This window comes from Cyrtonyx montezumae, unplaced genomic scaffold (genome assembly GCF_038088225.1).
Source record: "Cyrtonyx montezumae isolate F1298 unplaced genomic scaffold, pur_monq_1.0 scaffold_29, whole genome shotgun sequence".
Taxonomy (NCBI): domain Eukaryota; kingdom Metazoa; phylum Chordata; class Aves; order Galliformes; family Odontophoridae; genus Cyrtonyx; species Cyrtonyx montezumae.
This window is the reverse complement of record NW_027072033.1, coordinates 3,952,469-3,972,720: the sequence shown is the minus strand read 5'-3', so window position 1 is coordinate 3,972,720 and position 20,252 is coordinate 3,952,469. Positions and strand designations below refer to the sequence as shown.

Here is a 20,252-nt window from a genome sequence, read left to right as displayed (position 1 = left end):
TTCTAATTTGAGAGATATGGATTTGAAGGGTGAACTGTGTGGTAGGTAAGGATTTGGTTAGAAGGTCACAGCCAGAGAGTTATGGTCAATGGCTCTGTGTCCAGGTGGAGGCCAACAATGATGGCATTCCCTAAGGGTCTGTCTTGGGACTTTTTAACATCTTTATCAGTGACATAAATGATGGGATCAAGCACACCCTTAGCAAGTTTGCCCATGTGCCAAACTGAGGTTTAAACTTGGGTTAAAGGAATCCCAAATATGTATACAAACTGAGAGAGTAGCCCTGCTGAGAGGGATGCAGTGGTCCTGGTAGATGAAAAACTTAACATGAACCAGTAGTATGCACTTGCAGCCTGGAATGCCAATGGTACCCTGAGCTGTATCGGAAGAGGGAAGGCCAACAAAACAAGGGAGATGATTTTCCCTCTCTCTTCTGCCCTTGTGAGGCCCCACCTGTAGTACTGTGTCTGGGTCTGGGACCCCCAGCACAAGAAGGATGTTGAACTTTTGGAGGGAGTCTGGAGGAGGGCCACAAAGATCATGAGAGGGCTGGAGCTCCTCTCCTATAAGGACAGGCTGAAGGAGCTGGGCTTGTTCAATCTGTAGCAGAGAAGGTTGTGGGGACACTCCATTACAGCCTTCCAGTATTTAAAAGGAGATTATAAACTGGAAATAAATCAGCTTTTTACATGGATAGATAGTGGCAGTACAAGGGAGAATGGTTTTAAACTAAAGGAAGGGAGATTTATATTAGATGTCAGGAGGAAGGTTTTCACCGAGTGGTGAGATGATGTAACAGGCTGACCAGAGAGACTGTGGGTTTCGCATCCCTGGAGGTATGGCCAACCTGGCCAATCTGGTCTAGCACTTTATCTAGCATTTGGCAGCCCTGCCTGCAGCACTGGAACCTGATTATCCTTGTGGTCCCTTCCAATTCAAGAAATTCTATGATTCCATGGAATGCTGTTTTTTAAAAAGATGATTTTTTAAAAGATGTTTTTTGAAAGATGGGCAAAGCTTTATGATTTACTCAGTAGCAGACATAGATCTACAATGATGAGAGGAGTCTGAGACTCATTTATTGCTATTGCCCTTGGGTGGGATATGTGAAAGATTTTTATTTTCACATTAAATATCCTATGGTTTCTGCAGTTACTGGGCTTTTTGACAGTATTGCTGCTTATTGTATGCATGCACAACCCTTGCCATAAGAATGCCCTTTCCCAGTGTCTGCCTCAGGCAAATGGTCATTTGTAGACAAATGTAGATTTACATTTTTATGTAGGTTCTTTATTTGTTAAAGAGGTTGAGAAAGGCTTTCTGTCTTGCAGAGTTCTCTGAACCTTGGTTTCCTCTGATTACTGGATCTAGTCTCAATTTCTGCAGCCAGTTAAATGAAAGATTCTAAAGACTGATTCATCAGCTAGAGACAACAATTCCATGGGGAGATGAAGGTTTTATCAAAATACAGCGGTGAAAAAAAATTTTTTACAGTAGCATGGCTGAATTTGCATGTGCTACAAAAGTTAGAGTGGTATTGGCAAAAAAGTGCACTGCCTGCAAATGAGAAAGCACAATCAACAAACATCAGTCATTCCACTTACAATTTATTTTTAACCACTCAAAATGCTACAGACGAACTACCTAAGCTGCAGGTGATGCATTTTGCATGAAAAATAGGGAAGTTTAATAGGTGAAAAACAATTCAGAGCAGTAGGAAATGAATAACTTTTCAGGAAGGCTAGATTGGAAATAGTGATACATGGAGAAGAAATAGCAGCAATATATGCTGCTTTTTCATAGCAACATATAGTTTCCAGATATAGCAGATGTAGCTGAAGAGTGAGCTGATAGCACTGGAAATGTTCTGGTAGTTATAACCAGGGTCAACTAAGTTCAAGAGTGGGTTAAAGATGATCTACAGAGACTCCTAATGCATAAAGAAGAAATTTTCTTTTCAAGTCAAATTGGCAAAAACTAGAATTGATGGGTAAGGCAAAAGGCATTTAAATTAAGCTATAAAATGATTTTGTCAGAACAGGCAGGAAGGGCGGGCCAGGAAACATCCATCAGAGCAAATATGTGAGTAACAGAGCAAATTCAGAGGGTAATTTATATTAAAGAAAGGCAAAAGATAGGCAAAAAATAAAATTAAAAAATAAATTAAAAAATAAAGCTGTCAGGATACATCAGATAACAAACCACAAGGTGGGAAGGAAAATCTTGTACTGTAATAAGTATCAAACAGAAACATCTGTCTGTCCAAATGAAGTGATGTGAAAGTCTGTTTTATTACATCCTTCATCCAGAAGAGAACAAAATTACAGCTAGTAAGATGTTCAGTAAAAGATATTTGTATTGGAAATTCCATTGTTAATACAACAAATTTCTGTACTTTCCTCAATCACTCCTTATCCAAACCACCATAAAATATTAAACAGATTTAAAAGGTGAAAATTTTCAGAATCATTACAGAAGTGGTAGAACAGGAAGTTGTTTTTGCTGCTTTCAAGTGATAACACCTATTTCAAGTTCAGTAAAGAGTTTAGACTTTAGTAGTTTGTGATAAGTAAACCATGTTTTCTAGATTTCAAGTCTGTACACCTTCAGGAGGTGACATATAAAAATGAAGTATTGTTCTGAATTTGCTGCCTAACGTGTGAGCTTTCTGGTTTCTCAACAAGATCTCACACTGGTTAATTAAATATCCAAGGAGAGTCCATTTTAAAATGTTTAGGTAGGGGACAGTTGCCTTCTACCAATTTCCAAAGATGCAAAAATCATTAAAAACAAAATAAATCATAACTCTTCAAGTCCCATACTGATAGAGTGCAATATCAAAAGCTAATCATAAAAACACTGATACTTAAAGGAATAAACAGAGTGGACTTCATATTTGTAGTGTAGCTGAGAATTACAACACTCAGTACTTGGAAATGTAAGCATTCAAAAACCGATGTTGCCTGTAACTAAAGCATTGCAATAGATGTCATCAATCCTAGCTCTGAATACAAATTGTTATAATTTTAAAGACCAGCACGCGGAAACCTTAACAGATACCATCTTTTTAAGGATCTTTTTCTCAAGGCAGACAGTGATCTTGTAACAGGTGACAATGTCATTCTGTTTTGTCATCACTGAGCGCTGTGCACAGCCAGAGCAGTATTGCACACCACCCTAGAGACAGGATTTGTACAGTTAAATTTGAGACATTTTCACAAGCCTGTAATCTGCCTAGTGATAATCAGAGCTCTCATGGGGTTCAGCTTGGATGCTAAATCCTTGTCTTATTGATGAACTTTTTCATATCTCCCACTCATTTCATGAGTTCATGTATGAGTTCCCATTGGGAAAGAAGTAGTAATTCCAGCCAACAAGGAGTGTGGTCAGGTCTTCTCAGCCCCTGTACCCCTGCTCAGTTTGGCAGGTGCTTACCCAGGAGCCATGGATATGCAGAACATGGAGGCAGGAAGGGCTGGCACATTGTCCAAGACAGTCATCAGCGAGCTACAGGAGAGTTGTTCAAGCCTGCCGTTTATGCTAAGGGGTTAACTTGAGTGGGGGAAGTAGCTATGGAGGAATAATTTAATGGAAACTGCTGCAGGCACCTGTCCCAAGGGAAAGGAAATTATTTGCATAGATGGCAGACCTGGGTACAGCACACCCACCTGCATGTGCAGTTCCAGCTCCAGCTGGACATATGCCATGGAAGGGCAATTGTACTGTCACTGCCAGTACTCAAGAGGATAGCAAACCAATCTTCAGAATATGTGACACAACTTGTAGGTCTGAGAGATGTGAGAGGTTTCAGGCATTAGAGACACAACAGTTCTTCAAAACTGCTTCATGCTCTCCTGCTGCTCCTGGAGCAAGTTTGTTCCAATGTTGTGAAATTAATTCTGTCTGCTGCTTCAGTGCCAGCCAGAAATCTCACTACAGTAGAAAAATTATTAGTAGGTCTCTCTGTTAAGCTCATTATTAGTTTATTTAGGACATTATCCTCTTTACGTTGTCCAAGTAATGTACAGTGAACAAAGCCCATATCTTAGATCTTTTCCATATTTTTATAGGACTATGATGTGCTGATATGTTCATGGAATTAAAGCCACTCTGTCTATCTAAGAAGTACAGATTTACCAAACTCATCTAGGAGGTAATTCTTTTATACTTCAATTAGGTCAGCAATTTTTCTGAACACACACACACACACACACATAAAATAATACTTAAGACTAGCTTACAAAGATGGAATTACCATTAATGGTGCCACGACTATTTGCTGCTCTTCTGTACCTTCAGTTTGATATTTAAAACCATAAATGTAAACTTTGCATATCACTGTCAGGGACTTTGTCCTCACTGTGACCATGGAGATTATCTGGATCTGTGAGAGCTAGCGTGTGAACCTTTGGCAGCCTCTTGCATTCACAAGGGTAGTGTCAATAATTCTGTGGAGCTATTTACAGAAATGCAATTTATGAATGTAGAATTCTTTTAGTGTCAAGCCTTTCCAATGACAATATTAATTTAGTGCTTTGTAAATGTTATTTAATCTTCGTAACAGTGTTTGGAAGTGGTACAGTTATTTCCATTGGAATGGCCTTGGATATTATGCATTCTAATATATGCAGACCTGGATTATGCATACAGACAATGTTTATTAGAAAGAAAATATTTCTCACTGCAATGAGAGAGAAATGTTTTGAAATACATTTCTTTCTTAGGCACTAGATGCTTTTACAGTATAATTATTTCATTTCTGAACTTGGTATATTAATCCTTTTTCCAACCACTCTTCAGCAAGCTGATGAGCTGGAAAGTGCAAAAGGCTTCAGAGTAATCTTCAGCAGCAGTGGTAGAGCAGTCAGGAAAACAGCAGATCCTATAAAGTGTGAACCAAAAGAAAAATAGGAAAGAAAATAAAATGAAAAAAAAAAAAGGAGAAAAAGAAAAAGAGAAAAAGTTTCTTTCCATCTTTTTAAAATACAACTGTAGAATTTCTCAAACTTTTGTAGGTATTAACCAGTCAAATAAAATTTGAAAAGATTTGCTGACTGGGAAGAGTATAAGTGTTCTGTTTGTCTTTTCCAAAGTTTCCCACTACCAAATCTGCCATCCTCTGGATTTTTAGATTTTTTGGAGATGGTCAGCTGTCTTTAGATTCAAATATGCAGACCCACATAAGGGATTCCTGTGACTGCAGAGACTGATAAACTGATAAGGAATCACCCAGGACTCCATCACACACTCACCTTTTGGCACATTAGCTGGAAAATTCCTGCACACTGACCTAATGCTGACTCTTCACCGTGAAAACACAGTGGAATCCATCCTTCTGTCACGGTCAAATTGTATGAAAAAAAAAAAAAACACCTTAGTATGCCAAGTCTCCTCTGAATATTTAGACCACTTTACAAGGAACTGATTTGAGAATAGAGAATACTTTCCCCCTTCTCCCTCCTTTTCTCCTTCCTCCTCACAGAAACCCAGAGCAACGTAACTATAATCTCTCTTCTGTATAAAGCTCTCAAACACCACCCTAATTCTTTTCAGACAGTTTCCTTTGTTACTTCAATAGGGACATGCTTTGTATTCTCTTGCACGTAATATTTACACTTTGATGGTTCTGTCCACCTGCCCCAAGTCCCCTCCTGCACCCTGGCTCTGATGAAGGTGATATATGAGGTGCTCTAGGATTATGTTTGACATTAATAGTCATGCCTGATAATTAAGAGATGATGAGCGTAGAGAGTTACTCTGAGTCAGAATCTATCAAAACAGAAAAGTATGAAATTTCAGGCCAGACAATCAGTGAAATCTTGTATTTGCGAATATGTCAAATGATATCCATCTCACAGATTACTGGCACAATAATGGTTCTGATAATTACTAGTTTTTATCTGTATTATTTCCAAACTGTCATGACAGTGCCAGAAGAAATCAAACAGAATCCCTGGCAGTTTACTCTTTTCTCCAGCTCTTTCTGGCTTCAAGAAAAGTCCAAATAAAGAGACTGGTTCTGAAGATGAATGAAATAGGATGGATTTAAGCTAGAGAGATAGAACTGAAGATTTGAATTCTTGCATGAAGATACTTTCAGTTCCTAATCCCAGCTTCTATAAAAGCAGAAGTCTTATCTGAAGGGCAGAAACAACCATATAATAACTGAAAAAGGTTTTATTCTAGAGCTCTCTGAACTGGACAGAAGTTCTCCTATTGTCTTCAATGACTTCAAATTTAAGTATGTGATTATTTGTTTTAATGGCAGATTATAACTTAAAAATCCAAATAATATTTGAAAAACTCATATGGATCATTTTTTGACAGTAGGCTGGTTCTTAAAAATTCGTCAAAAATTACTATATTCACAAAAATAGAGTAGTAATTTGTGTTTATTATTTAATGACTTGGAAACTATAGAATGAAAGCATATGTTTTAAATGTGATAGTATTTTACATAAAATCTTGTTTTTTTGTTTTGACTTTATTTTTGTAATATTGTGTAAAAAGTTGTATAATGTAATCATTTAGTGTTTGTTTTATTATGTGTACCTTCTACTCAGAGGGTTGGCATTATTGTTCCTAACAGTGATGGATACAAGCAGATCATGCCCTATGACCTCTACCATCCCCTTCCTCGGTATGTAAAACAATCAACCAGATGCTAGGATTAGCTAATACATTTATTGATTTTTCCTCTTCTCTGCATTTCTGCTTTGCTCTCAAAATAAAATAACAGATGCTGCTTTCTTTTTGCTGTGAAATCCTGCAGATTAACCTAGAAATGTTCCACTACTAACCTGTTGCTATAAATTCTACTGCTGTGGAGCTGAAACAATATTCTAGATGAACATTAAGTGTGTGGTCCCTTTCCCTTTCTTCCCACCCTCTTCCTCCATCCCTCCATCTTCTTCTCTCTCACCTTTCCTTTTCCCTCCCCTTAGTCATATCTGAACATGACTGTGCAATGGAATATCAGACCTCCTATCTCTGACAATGCTGTTTCTTGCATGCTTATAAATTGTGAGATTTTGGTTTCAGACAGTGTTAGTGTTGTGTCCTGATTCAACAAACCCATGCTAATGCCTTTCCCAGGGGCATTAATCTGTTTGCTTCTCTGACAACTCAGAGATCAGGGACAGAAATAGAATCAAGGCCTGCTGTATATTATTCATTATCTCAGAATTAAAATGTCTTTAACATAAGACTTGAGATTTTAATGAAAATAATTACATGAGCAATTACTCTTAAAGCAGGTAATGAGGCTGCTGCTGATAAAAACGTTTGGTAAATGAAGGATAATAACCAGGTGTTTTTAACACACTGCCTGGACATGCAGTAGTATTGGGTTAACTTATTGTGTCCCATGATATTTATTATGCAACAGAAAAAAATTCCGCTGTAACATTAGTTTCAACTTGGTGAGAAGATGATCTCCCTCAAATCAGTGAGGACTTTTTGCATAAATGTACAAGTGTGGCATGTTCACATCTGATATCGGGCCTGCAGCAAACCATGAAACCATCCCAAACTGAATGAGAAGATGAGAAGGAGAATAGCTTATTTGACAAACTGTCGCTGCCATTCATATTAGCAATTTTATGTATGATGAGTCGTTTGTAAGTATATAGGTTGCTCCAAAAGTATGCCTCCTGATTATTTCCATGGAAACTACAAGAGATACAAAAAGCATAATAATACATCTTGATAGAGAAGGTTCTCAGCTACACAACATAATTTTTCAACATAGCCACCACCACTGGGGATGCATGTTCCTCAGTGCCTCCATGCTGTACTTGTCACAGTGGGCACCAGTGAAGGTGGACCACGTCACTGTTGCCACTGCTGAAATGCATGATCCACCACCTTACTGTACTCACTGTCTGGTCTTCATAAAATTCACAACTGTCAGTGAATGTCAATGGGTGCCATTTTTTTCTGCATGGAGGAATTAAGTGCTACACTTTGCTTCATATGCACTTGCATGTCAGACACTGTTCTGTTCGAGTGCCCCTCTGCTGCCACCTATTACATGGCAACAAGATCTAGTGGAATATTAATGGGAAGGTTCCAGCTCTACTGCCATACCACCAACCACCACCTCTGGTGTTGTGAGCCAACATAATAAAATAGAAGGTATTACTTTCAGAGCAGCCCTTGTATGTCCAGGAAATGTACTTCATTTCCAGTAATATTCAGATTATTTTTTCTGCATACTAGTCTTGCTTGTTGACAGCTAAATGCTTAGGGTTGCATACACAGATTCGTTATTACTGCTCATGAGATGTACTTGTAAAATATAATCCTGACTTTCAATCCTTTTTTCTGGAAATCATTTTTCTGTGTTTTTATTAAAACAAACAAGCAAACAAACATGTAACTATGAACCTCAAAAATTAAACCTCTGTTTTTAAGAAATATAGAAGCTAGAATATTCATACAGGAGATAAGACTAGCTCTGAGAATGTTATATTTTATTTTCACTGTGTTCAAAGGTTTTGCACATTGACAAAAACTTGTATCAGAGGATGACTAAGCAGCATTTAACAGTGGAAGGATTGTATTTATGGAAAAAAAAGCATCCTGAGCTGGCAGCTGGGCAGAGTGCTTTTTTACATCTGAAGAAAATCCAAGATGAAGGATCAAAATGCCCTGAGGTGTTTGGCTTTCATTACTGCTGAAAGTGATCAAAAGCCTGATACTGTTTCTCAAGCTTTTCTGTATTATGGTCTCACCCTTCAACAGTCCCTTTACACCCACTCTCCTGGCCACTCTTTCAATGTTTTTAACAGCAGCTCAGGCTAAAATTTCTGGCTGGATCCTTAGTCCCCCCCTCCCCCCACCCTTCCACTCACAAATCTGATCCTTTGAAACCACAAACAGGCCTTGGATCTTCCTCCTTCACTCTCAAAAGGGAGGCACAGTGGCAGGTCTCTTCTCCAAGCCTCAGAGACAACAGACTTGGAGAGACCACAGAGCTGGCACAAATCAGGGCCACAGGCAGGGGGACAGAATATTCCTGTCCTCTGAACCTGTGTTGAGCTTAGGTTAAAATCCAAAATAAGAAAAAATAACCCAGAAATGAATAAAACACACACAGAAGAAAGAAAGAAAGAAAGAAAGAAAGAAAGAAAGAAAGAAAGAAAGAAAGAAAGAAAGAAAGAAAGAAAGAAAGAAAGAAAGAAAGAAAGAAAGAAAGAAAGAAAGAAAGAAAGAAAGAAAGAAAGAAAGAAAGAAAGAAAGAAAGAAAGAAAGAAAGAAAGAAAGAAAGAAAGAAAGAAAGAAAGAAAGAAAGAAAGAAACAAGGGAAAAAAGAAAGAAACAAGGGAAAAAAGAAAGAAACAAGGGAAAAAAGAAAGAAACAAGGGAAAAAAGAAAGAAACAAGGGAAAAAAGGAAGAAAGGAAGAAAGGAAGAAGAAGAAACAAGGGAAAAAAGGAAGAAAGGAAGAAAGGAAGAAGAAGAAACAAGGGAAAAAAGGAAGAAAGGAAGGAAGGAAGAAGGGCCCTGGTCACACTACGTGCCTGAGTAGCACTTGATACTAGGGACAGAGGAGACTATTAAACACGCCAGGAGAAGTGAAAAGGAAATTTGGGAAAGCATCTGCAAGGTTTACCTACTGCTCCCTCTGCCTTGGGTTTTACCATGATAGAAAGGCGCAGTTCAGTGGATACAGTGTTCACTTTGGTGCAGTACTATGGCCTTTCACAAATACTCAGCCAGAACTGCACATTTTGTAACTCAAAATGGCTTCACCCCTTGGAGCCTTGTGGCTGAGAACTCTTCTGCCTTACATACATATAAAACCTGAAAAACAAACTGCTTGCCTAGATTTAAGCAGCTTTGTGTTGCCAGGTTGCCAGACACCCAGCAGCCTTTCCCAATGACTCCAGAGAATTCCAGTCAGAGCAGTCCTGTGGCTTGCTCATGCTGGTGGCAAGAGTTTCTGCTGCTTACTGGTTTCTGTTTGAGTTCTCTTCAGTTACATTTGCGATAGTTAGAAATCTTATCTGGAAAACTTGTTCACAAGATCCATAGGTAACACGTTCGAATTAAAAACATCACATTACCCATCTGTGACATACAAGGCTTAAACAGAGCACAGCATGATGGGTAGGACATGGTGTAAGCATCGTTCCACCACTTCTTTGTGTTCTACAACAGAATTAGTTGATGGCTGTACAATTCATTAGCTACTATTAATATAAGCCATTTCACACAGTGTTCTGTGGCACTCTTAGCCATTAGCTAAGTATGCATTGTGGATAAATGTACTGGAGCTGGTAGGAATAAAATGGATTGATATGATGAAAAATCAGCGGGAAATATACATTTTCTTCATATTGTTTAACAACTTTGGTGATCCCGTAGGTTTATCTTAATGAGTCTAATTACTTTGTTGTGACTGAGAAAAAAGTCCTCACCTGTCACTTTTTTCTTTCTTGACTGAAATAGGAAACAGATGGGGATCTTCCACAACAATGTTTATATATAAAAATAAATAAATAAACAGTGACCAAAATAATATTTCAAGTACTTTTTCAGATTTCCTTGTTAAAAGCAGTAGCCACACTTATAGCTTCTTTAACAGTGCTCCTGTATCCTCTATGTGACAGTAGCTTGAATATAAGGGAGGAAATACCAGTCTGCATTTTATGCAAACAGATATATATGCATATAAAACAATACATACACTTATGTATATGCATCATAATGGAAAAAAAAGCCTTATTCGTGGCTTTTCAAAGCATACACATTGTCATGTGGATTTGCCATTACAATTTTCAAATGGCACCTGTTGACAAAACATGGTGTCTGAATTCCTCCCCCTGCTTCAGTTTGAAGAAAACAAGGCCTGTGTAATTTATCCATCCAAGGCCATATGTCCCATTAACATAGCCTCCTCTTTGACAATTTCCTTCAATCTTCTTTTTTATTTTTTTTTCTCCATTACTCAACTTTTCACCTGAAAGAAGCATCGCTATTTGTTGCCTCTTCTAGCTAAAGGAACATCATCATAATTTCAGGATCAGACTGAACCTCTAGTAATTTGCAACAGAGATTTCTCAGAATGTGGCAAATTATAAAGATATTATAGCCTAGTAGATAAATAAAAGATATTAAAATTAGTAGTCGTTGGGTAAATGCAGAGAGGATTTTTTACATTTAAGCCTCTAACTTAAGGATAGCACCCATCAGAGTGCTTTGTTCATATCACTATATGTAATTTTTTCTGAGAGTTATGTGAAATAAAAGAAAAACAGCTGTAGATAGCAGTTTATGAATTCATGGGGCTGATAATGGGAGCATCAGGGGTTCCTTTTACTGACTCTTCTGTTACACTTTGCTTTTTCCCAGATGGGAAAGTACACCCTGGACTGCCTGCTCCTCATCCTGTGGAGGGGGCATTCAAAGCCGCAGTGTATCATGTGTGGAGGAAGACATTCAAGGGCATATTAGCCCCGTGGAAGAATGGAAATGCATGTACACTCCAAAGATGCCTGTTGTCCAACCTTGCAATATATTTGACTGCCCAAAGTGGCTTGCTCAGGAATGGTCACCGGTAAACTATTTGGCTTTGATAAGCTCTTATTTTGTGTATTGAAAATACATCTTAAATGCAGAGAATAATAGCTTTGTGAGCTTGTTGAATTAGGAACTTCAATTATTTTCCTTCCTCTGTTTCAAATCTTGCTATTTGTTTAACTACAAAGTAAGTGGACAGGCTGTGTATTAATAAGATTTAACAGAGTTAGGAAGAATGATAAAAAAATAAATAAGATTTGAAAAGTTGATTAGTGATCCTCTATTCACAGTAGACTGAGAACATAAATGCATGCAACAAAAGCAGTAAGCTGTTCAAGATCAGGTAATACATATTTCTTACATCTTTTCCATCAAAAATTGAGCGTCATAAATTTCTAATAATTTTCCAGAAATGTATAAATCTGTAAGTGACTCTTTTTGATGCTTATAATTCTTTGTTCCTGACTCTCCTTTATTTTTCATGCACAAGAAAAAGCCTGTTTTTTTAATCTTGAATTCAGTGTCTCACCAGTTTTTTAACAAGCAAAATGAATTCTTGGAAGTTAAGCTAGTTTATCCACAGATTAGGTGTTCTTTATTGACTGCAAAGCCTTTAGTGAGCTGCTATCTAAGAACAAAGTAACACTGGTACTATCCAAATCCCTTCCCACTGTTTGTTAGGTTTGATCTCTACCCATCCAACCACTTCTGAAACAACCCTCGCAGGGGAGAAGAGTGAAGTACCTTATAAAAAATAAATTAAAAAAGACTTAGGAGAGTGTCTTTGGGAAGAAAACTAAATAGTTTCCCATTCTGTTTGGTACCATGTTCCAAAATAGCTGTGTCAACTCCCTTAGCCCAAGAGCTCCAGTACTTTGTCCAAGCAAAGCAGAATGGCTCTAGACAAAGCTGACAGGGTGTTAGGAAGGGTATCCATTTTAGGATGAATGGCCACAAGCCAAGTAGCCAGTGCTGAGAGGGTGGCACAGCAATAGAATTCCATGGGCTAAAAAAGTCCAAGGCAAATACATGTCCATAACAAAAAGGCAAATATTTGTGTCAATTTTATACATTATCCATAGCTGCCAAGTACTGTGAGTAATGCATGAACGTGGTTGGGTGTTTCTGTGTCATGTTTTGCCGTGTGTTGTACATGTGCAATAGTACATTATCTTTTTATGTATCACTCCTACAACATACTGCAATCATTCCTTCATTTCTCCTATTTTATTTTTCTAGTGCACTGTGACCTGTGGACAAGGGCTCAGATATCGTGTGGTCCTTTGCATTGATCACAGGGGGATGCATACAGGAGGCTGCAGCTCTAAAACAAAGCCACACATAAAAGAAGAATGCATCGTACCCACTCCCTGTTACAAACCCAAAGGTAATGACAGAAAGATTCTTATAAATTTTTATGTCAGTGTCCTGACTATTTTACAGAAATTTCTGGTCTACAGCAATGTAAGTGATCTTAATTTGCCTAAATTAGAGACAAACTCCACCATAGTAAAAGCATCAGTCCCTTTTGAAAAATGAATTGATATCTTGATGAATATTATTTATTATGTGAAGTAAGCATGACCTGTGACCTGATGCTGATCCAGGATGGAAGAGTGAAATTTGGAATTTTAATTTCCATGATTACTGCCCTATTATAGACAAAAAATGTCAATTTGCAAGGTTCCAGTTTATCTGTATCTGCCAGTCACCAAAGTGGCAAAACTAAGATGCAGGGCCTCTGAAAAGCAAAGGGTATTTTGCACTGTATACTGCTGGAGGACATGAGCTCACCCTGTCTGCATCCCAGGATGAATAAAAGGCTGTGCCACCATGACTGAGCTTCATCTGGAGATGCAGTGGCCTTGTGCTCAGTTAACCAGCTGAATCTGTGAGACTTTATCTGTTTATCATGTTCAGAACCCATGTAAAGAAAGCTGCTGCCTGCTTGCAGTGTGCAGTGTAAACAAAATGCATTAAGATGCTGAAAATCAGATGATGCATACCACCCACAAGTGAATTCTGCCTAGGGAACCTGGAAGGCTGCAAGACCAGCTAGGAAGGTTTGGTTGCGTCTGTCAAGACATCTCTTCCAATGGGATTTGTCTGGTAACTGCACGTGGCTGTTTCCTGGAAGTACACTCTTTCGAGAGTGTCATCTTTACCCTAAAATAATTCTTGCTCTTTGCAATATGTAACATCATTAGTATCTGAGTAGAGATGGCTCTCTTTTTTCCGCCTTCTCCCATGGGATGAAAAGCTCTTTATAAAACAATTGCTAGGATTTGATTATACTCTTCATCTTGGTTCTATAATTTTTCCTCCATAATGCAAGTAGTAATATTTGAAGATACATGTGCCTGAAAAATAAACTATATTTTCTGAAAAGAGCTGGACCAGGTGGTCTCCAGAGGTCTCTTCTAATACAAATTATTCTATTTATGTGATGGAACTTTGTTGGTTTTTTATGTCTTGAGACTAGCATTATAAATTTAAAGCAATTGTTGTAGTAAAGTATCTCTCTTCTGTTGAATGTTTTAGTCTTAGTTTTCTTTTTCCTTCCATACCTGGAATAAAATAAAGCAGGAAAGCAGTGTTCGTAGCTGATTGAAATAGCAAAACGAAACATGAAGAACACTCTTTAACACTCTTTTCTAAAGAGAACCAGTATGCTAACAATTGATTTAATTTATTTAATTTTAGTTTATTCATGTACTGAGGCACTTTATCTTGCAGCAGTAATGAGAAAATACAGGGCAACCTTAGATCAAGTAATAATTTTCAATTTTTATTGAGAATGTGCATTTATTTAATAAAACTTTCTGTATAATGTAGGATCTGAGTGTTTTTATACTCTCCTATAAAAGTAGAGATTTTACTTTAATCTCCAAAATTAAAAGTTCTTCGTTAGCTTTCTCTAAGAGTGAATTTTATTCTTTTTTTTTTTTGTCAGAGCACGTTGTACAACATCAGCATTTCTCATCCTCCAAACCATTTTACAGTATAGATGGCAATCGATCTTATCTCTCCTATTGAATGCACATCTTTAAAAAACAAAAGTTATTTAAAAAGTCATATAGCAGACAACTGTTTGCAAGATCTTTTGGTTTTTATAAGCACTTGAATCCAGGGAAATAAGCATAGAAGTAGTATCTGGCTTTCCAAAACTCATAAAATGGGCTACAGTGCATATAAATAGAACTATCTCCTACATGTTTTGGATAACAAAAGCGGTAAAATATAGATTAAACTAAGAGCTGTGCTGGCAAATATACATCCTGAAATGGCACTAGTAAATATGCTAGAGTAAGATCTTGGCAAGATATTTCTGCAAGAGAGGCATAGTTATTGTATTGCTGTCCCTTTTTTCCACATTTAACATCTTACTCCAAGAAAATTAGCTTGACAGAAATTGAAGTAGCTGTGAAATCAAGTTGTTAATCATTGTTTCTCTGTGATACAGCTAACAGTTTGCAAATGTCACATACATGTATGAAAGTTTCCTTCTTATTTATAAGAAAGTTATTGAAAAAACTTAAATACTCTGAATGACATTAGTCTGTTCCTGTTGATGAGTACAGACCTACACATTACCTAAACCAAAAAGCTCTAGGTGGTTTGTGAGTAGCCAATAAGCCTGGTCCTGGTTCTCTACAGTGTTCTGAGTTTCATTCTGCTTTATTTGTGTTTTTTTCTTGATCCTGACCCAAAATATTTTGTTAATATGCAGAGCTCATTTTCAAATTATAGTGCCAAATTTGCTCTTACATTATGCCCCTGTAGAGTTAAAACCGCTCTACTGCCTTCAGCTGAAATGCTCCACTTTGACACTGCCTGAGAGCAGAATTTGGCTGAAAGAGTTGAATGGCCCCACACTCCCCAGAACAGAGCAAGTCATTATGTTGTGTGCATATCCTGGATGGGAGAAAAAGCAGCCCCACTGTTTTTCATCAGAAATGACAGAAAAAGTATCAAGCTCGTTTTTTAAATCCACATAGCTGATGAACTGATAAACTTAAAGTTGAAGAGTATAGCTTGACCATTTTATTACAGTTTCTCTGTTTTTGTGGTATCGCTCATCAAATCAGGATTTTCTTCCTCTTTGTAATCTATCAAAAGCAAGATTAATGTGTCCTCTGAAATTCTAAAATTCAAGCGTTAGCACAAGGATTCTATACGTTTTGCCAACAAAGCATCAATAGAGGGTCATTACACCTCCAAATCTCACTCCAAAAAATGTTTTCTGAAGTGCCTAGCTTAGTAGCCCAGTTGCATTATCTGTGAAGTAACTGTCTAGTCATATAACTAACCTTTTGACCTTTATAATCCAGCTCACAAGTCCATAATAACTCTATAATTTCATCCCTCTTCTACTTTCTCTTGTTGAGCTCAACATGCATGTCAGTGGAGGAACATGTATATTCCAAGCACACTCGGTGAAAGAGCAAAGGCTGGCACACATGGGAGCATTGCTGCTGCATGGTTTCTGATTTCATGTACTTGCATTTGTTCTGTAGAGAAACTTCCTGTGGAAGCAAAGTTGCCGTGGTACAAACAAGCTCAAGAGCTGGAAGAAGGAGCAGTGGTATCTGAAGAACCTTCGTAAGTGTTAAAAAAATTTCCACAGCAGGCATATGTGAGATGAGAACCTGGAGCTTGTGCCAAGCTGACATGGTCTCTTGAAATTATATTTGGCTTTCTATAGAGGATAAAGGCCAAATATAGCCCCATGGAAATTGAAGGACTTTAGGCTGTATCACACTTAGATGCAAAGACTGAATTTGTACAAATACATGTATGTTTTATTTAATTTCATTTACAGTGATACTATAATAAGAGCCTATCTGCCAGAAGTAGTTACACAACGCACACTACCATTGTATCTCAGCACTCAGCACCTTGATGTATCATCACAATATCCCTGTATAATAACAGTTAAAATACAGGGAAGCCAATGAGGAAATCTTCCCAAAGAATAGTGTAATATCAGTTAACTATGTGAATGAACTTTAACAGAAACTAAACTAGAACTCCAGAGCTATGGTTTCTATTGTTACATTTCCACTTACCTTATTTCATGGATTTTCCCCTTCTTGGTCTTCTAGACTCTTAACAGTCTTTTTCTAGCCACTTTTGCAGTCAGCACCTTGTACCCCATTAGTATCTATCTCTTCCGCCTGCAGTGGATCTTCTTAGATAGCAGATAGGCCTATATACCTACACTGATAATCCTTTTTCTTTCCCTTCCCTTCCCTTCCCTTCCCTTCCCTTCCCTTCCCTTCCCTTCCCTTCCCTTCCCTTCCCTTCCCTTCCCTTCCCTTCCCTTCCCTTCCCTTCCCTTCCCTTCCCTTCCCTTCCCTTCCCTTCCCTTCCCTTCCCTTCCCTTCCCTTCCCTTCCCTTCCCTTCCCTTCCCTTCCCTTCCCTTCCCTTCCCTTCCCTTCCCTTCCCTTCCCTTCCCTTCCCTTCCCTTCCCTTCCCTTCCCTTCCCTTCCCTTCCCTTCCCTTCCCTTCCCTTCCCTTCCCTTCCCTTCCCTTCCCTTCCCTTCCCTTCCCCTTCCCCTTCCCTTCCCTTCCCTTCCCTTCCCTTCCCTTCCCCTTCCCCTTCCCCTTCCCCTTGCCCTTCTTTCCCTTTACCCTTCCTCGTTCCTTACTTTTTACCTTTCCCTTTGCCCTTTTCCTTTTTCCCTTTTCCATTTTCCCTTTTCTCTTTTATTTCCTTCATTTTTCAGTGAATTGGAATGATAAATATTATTCATTATGCAATAGAATTGAAGTTTGGGCATAGTTAATCTGAATTGAAATTGTGTGTAACAAGAACACTAAACTAAAAGTATGAGAGATATAGAGTAGCACCCTCAGAATAATAAATATTTTTATGTATCTCTTATACATAATTGTATATAGATACATGTATATGCAGATATATTACAAATACACACATTCATATGTTTGTATATAAATATTATTACTAGCTATAGCATGAAATATGAGAGATATTAACAGTTCCACAGCATCATAACTTTTGTAACTTGATTCATTCACAAATAGATAATTCTATTTGTGTAGATAACTCTGTATATGTGAATATTCTTTTATGGTGACAACATTTATATATACATATATATGTATATATATATATGTATACATACATATGCATATACATACGTGTATATATATATATACACGCACACATATGTACACACTTATATATGTGTGTGCATATATAGACCGTGGTGAGACAGGTTAGTTTTACCCTACTGATGATGTGTTGTTGTGCTAGTGATCTTGCACATATATACACGTGTGTGTGTATGTATATGTATATGTATGTATACGTATATATATATGTATATATACACATAGCTAAATGCATCTTTAAATATTAGTAATAAGGGATTTGTACAGTATAAGCATAGCCTGAAAAGAAACATTACAACGTTTTGGTTTATCATCACAGACATTTTGATAAAATACTCCAGAAAAGCTTGTGAGTATACTGTTTGCTATACTAAAACAGGCCTTAAGGGTAAGAAGAAGGAGCTTAAGATCCTTTAAATCTTCTAAGTTTTATGTGCCGCTACGACATCTATTTCCTTCACAGTTTCACTGCTTTGCTGAAAGAAAGATTCTGTTCTGCTAAGATCTCCTTATCTTTTTACCATATCATCTCTTGCAACAGTTCAGTGATACCAGTAGGATGCTAATAAAGTGGAGCACTGTTTACATAAAGTTCATTCTGCCATGGGTCAACATTTTTACTTTTTTTTTTTCTCCTTGTAAAACATGACTTTGGAAGCATGAATAATCTTTATTTTAGGCTGATAAGAAATCAGTATGACATGAAATTAAATTAAACTGTAAATTTTTATACATGTTGACTTATAGCTAAAATAGAGGATGAAAAGTCGGGCTCTTTGTGCAAACTTTTACAAAGCTCTGAGCTATCCAAGGCTTTGTTTGATTTGGAACTATTTTTAATGATAAGGCATGAGTAAGGCAGGCCAATTAAAAACTTAAAAAGCTTGTAGTGAGAGGCATACACATGCAATCCCTGTGACTGCTAATAGCTGTATTCATATTCTGTCAGACAATCTAATCTGTTGACAGTGACCCTGAGTGGTGTACTTCCCTAGAAAATGTTTCTGTGCTTCACTATTACTGACGGTTTTCATTAATGTCTTTAAATACACATTCTTTTTAGATCCTAGTTGTTAGATTGAAAAAAAAAATGTATGACGTAGAAAAAAAAAGAAGATGGAACATTCAGAGCTCACACAATCAACAGTCAACTTTGATGCCAATTTTAAAATATTACTTGTCAGCATTCAACTGCATAGCAATTTCAGACACACCAATTAGCTGAAAAGTAAGATGTGTTAGATGATAGTATGTCCTTTGGCATTTCTTTCTGTAGCTGTAAAGGTACAGAAGAGTAACCCATGGCACAACATGCTGACTGAAACTGAGCTGTTGCACATTTATTTTGGCTAATGGTCAGAATTAGACAGTTAGAAATGGTCAGTCCAGAGTGTAGTAGCATGCTAATTTATAGGTCAGAACTAGTGAGAGTTTTTAGATGTCTGATCAAATACCACCTGGGGTAAGACAGTCTGTGATGTTGCCAGCTTTCTGCTGACTGTGAATTTGAATAGTTAGAACATGACCATCCACTTCTAACTGTCTTCCTAAGTATCTCACTCATTTGCAGTGTATTACTTAGCTGTAAATATTTTCAGAAAGCCCTGAGCTGGCTGAGCAGGGTTTGAGGGTGGGAGCTGAGCTGAAGGAGCCAAGGCAGCCTTTCTTGAAGACCCTACTCCTCAGCTTCACAAGGAGAGAATGATATGGGGAGAGGAAAGGCAGCATGGAGGGGAAAGTTGGATATGAAGTGGGAGGCAGCCAGGAAGGTTATAAACCTAGTGCTGAAAAGGCTGTACCATGTTCAACAGTGTGTCTGCTAGAAGCTGAAGTACTGGAAGCTTCTTCAGAAAAAAATACGTCCCTGTGATTTTCCAGCTTGCTCTGTAATGATGCAATAGTGATTGATCTCCTGACTGCATATGAGTTAGTAAGGATTCATTCTTCTGCATTTCATCTGATGCCCTTCCTGAGCTTTCTTATGCCATCAAATCTACTCCCATTCTTCTCTACAGACAGGATCATTCTTTGAAGCTAGTAGACTGCATTTTTGCTCCTGACACTGTTATCTTTTCTCCCTTATCATTCTTGGGCAGAAAAAGCAACTCCCACCTGTAAGCAACTCTATTGTTCTTCTCAAAAGTATTTTTGTTTACTGAAAATTGTAAAGCCAAAGCTGAAAATGTCCACTGAATTTCTTGTGTTATTTGATGTCTCATATTTGTGAAATTCATATTGCTGTCTTATGACTTTAGTGACCTTGCAAACTATGAATTTTTTATAGGTAAGCATAAATTTGGTGGACTTTTTTGCATTTTTCTTCCACCTGTAATTTGTGATCATTCTTCAATATGTGCTATTAGGACAGCAGATACCTCATTTTTTTTCCATCTGCACCTAATGCTTTCCATTGTTTATTTCTTCAGGGTTTCCAAAGGAAGCAAGTCTTACAGTGTAATTTTGTCTGTATATGTCTATCAGAAATGTGCCTTCCTCTTTCTTTAATAATGTCTGTGTATTTCTATATGCTGAAATGGACAGAGGTGTAAAGTTATCACAAGAACTTCACCCTTCCGTCACAATTGGTC

The 20,252-nt window shown here is 37.6% G+C and overlaps 1 protein-coding gene across 1 annotated transcript in view; it reads left to right on the top strand.

Annotated features, from left to right (window-relative positions):
* The window catches only part of ADAMTSL1 (ADAMTS like 1), a 412,706-nt gene that overhangs the window by 311,362 nt on the left and 81,092 nt on the right, over positions 1 to 20,252 (top strand). The window contains 4 exon segments of the mRNA XM_065740553.1: positions 6,590 to 6,640; positions 11,358 to 11,562; positions 12,765 to 12,912; positions 16,043 to 16,127. Coding sequence (XP_065596625.1) covers positions 6,590 to 6,640; positions 11,358 to 11,562; positions 12,765 to 12,912; positions 16,043 to 16,127 — 489 coding nt within the window.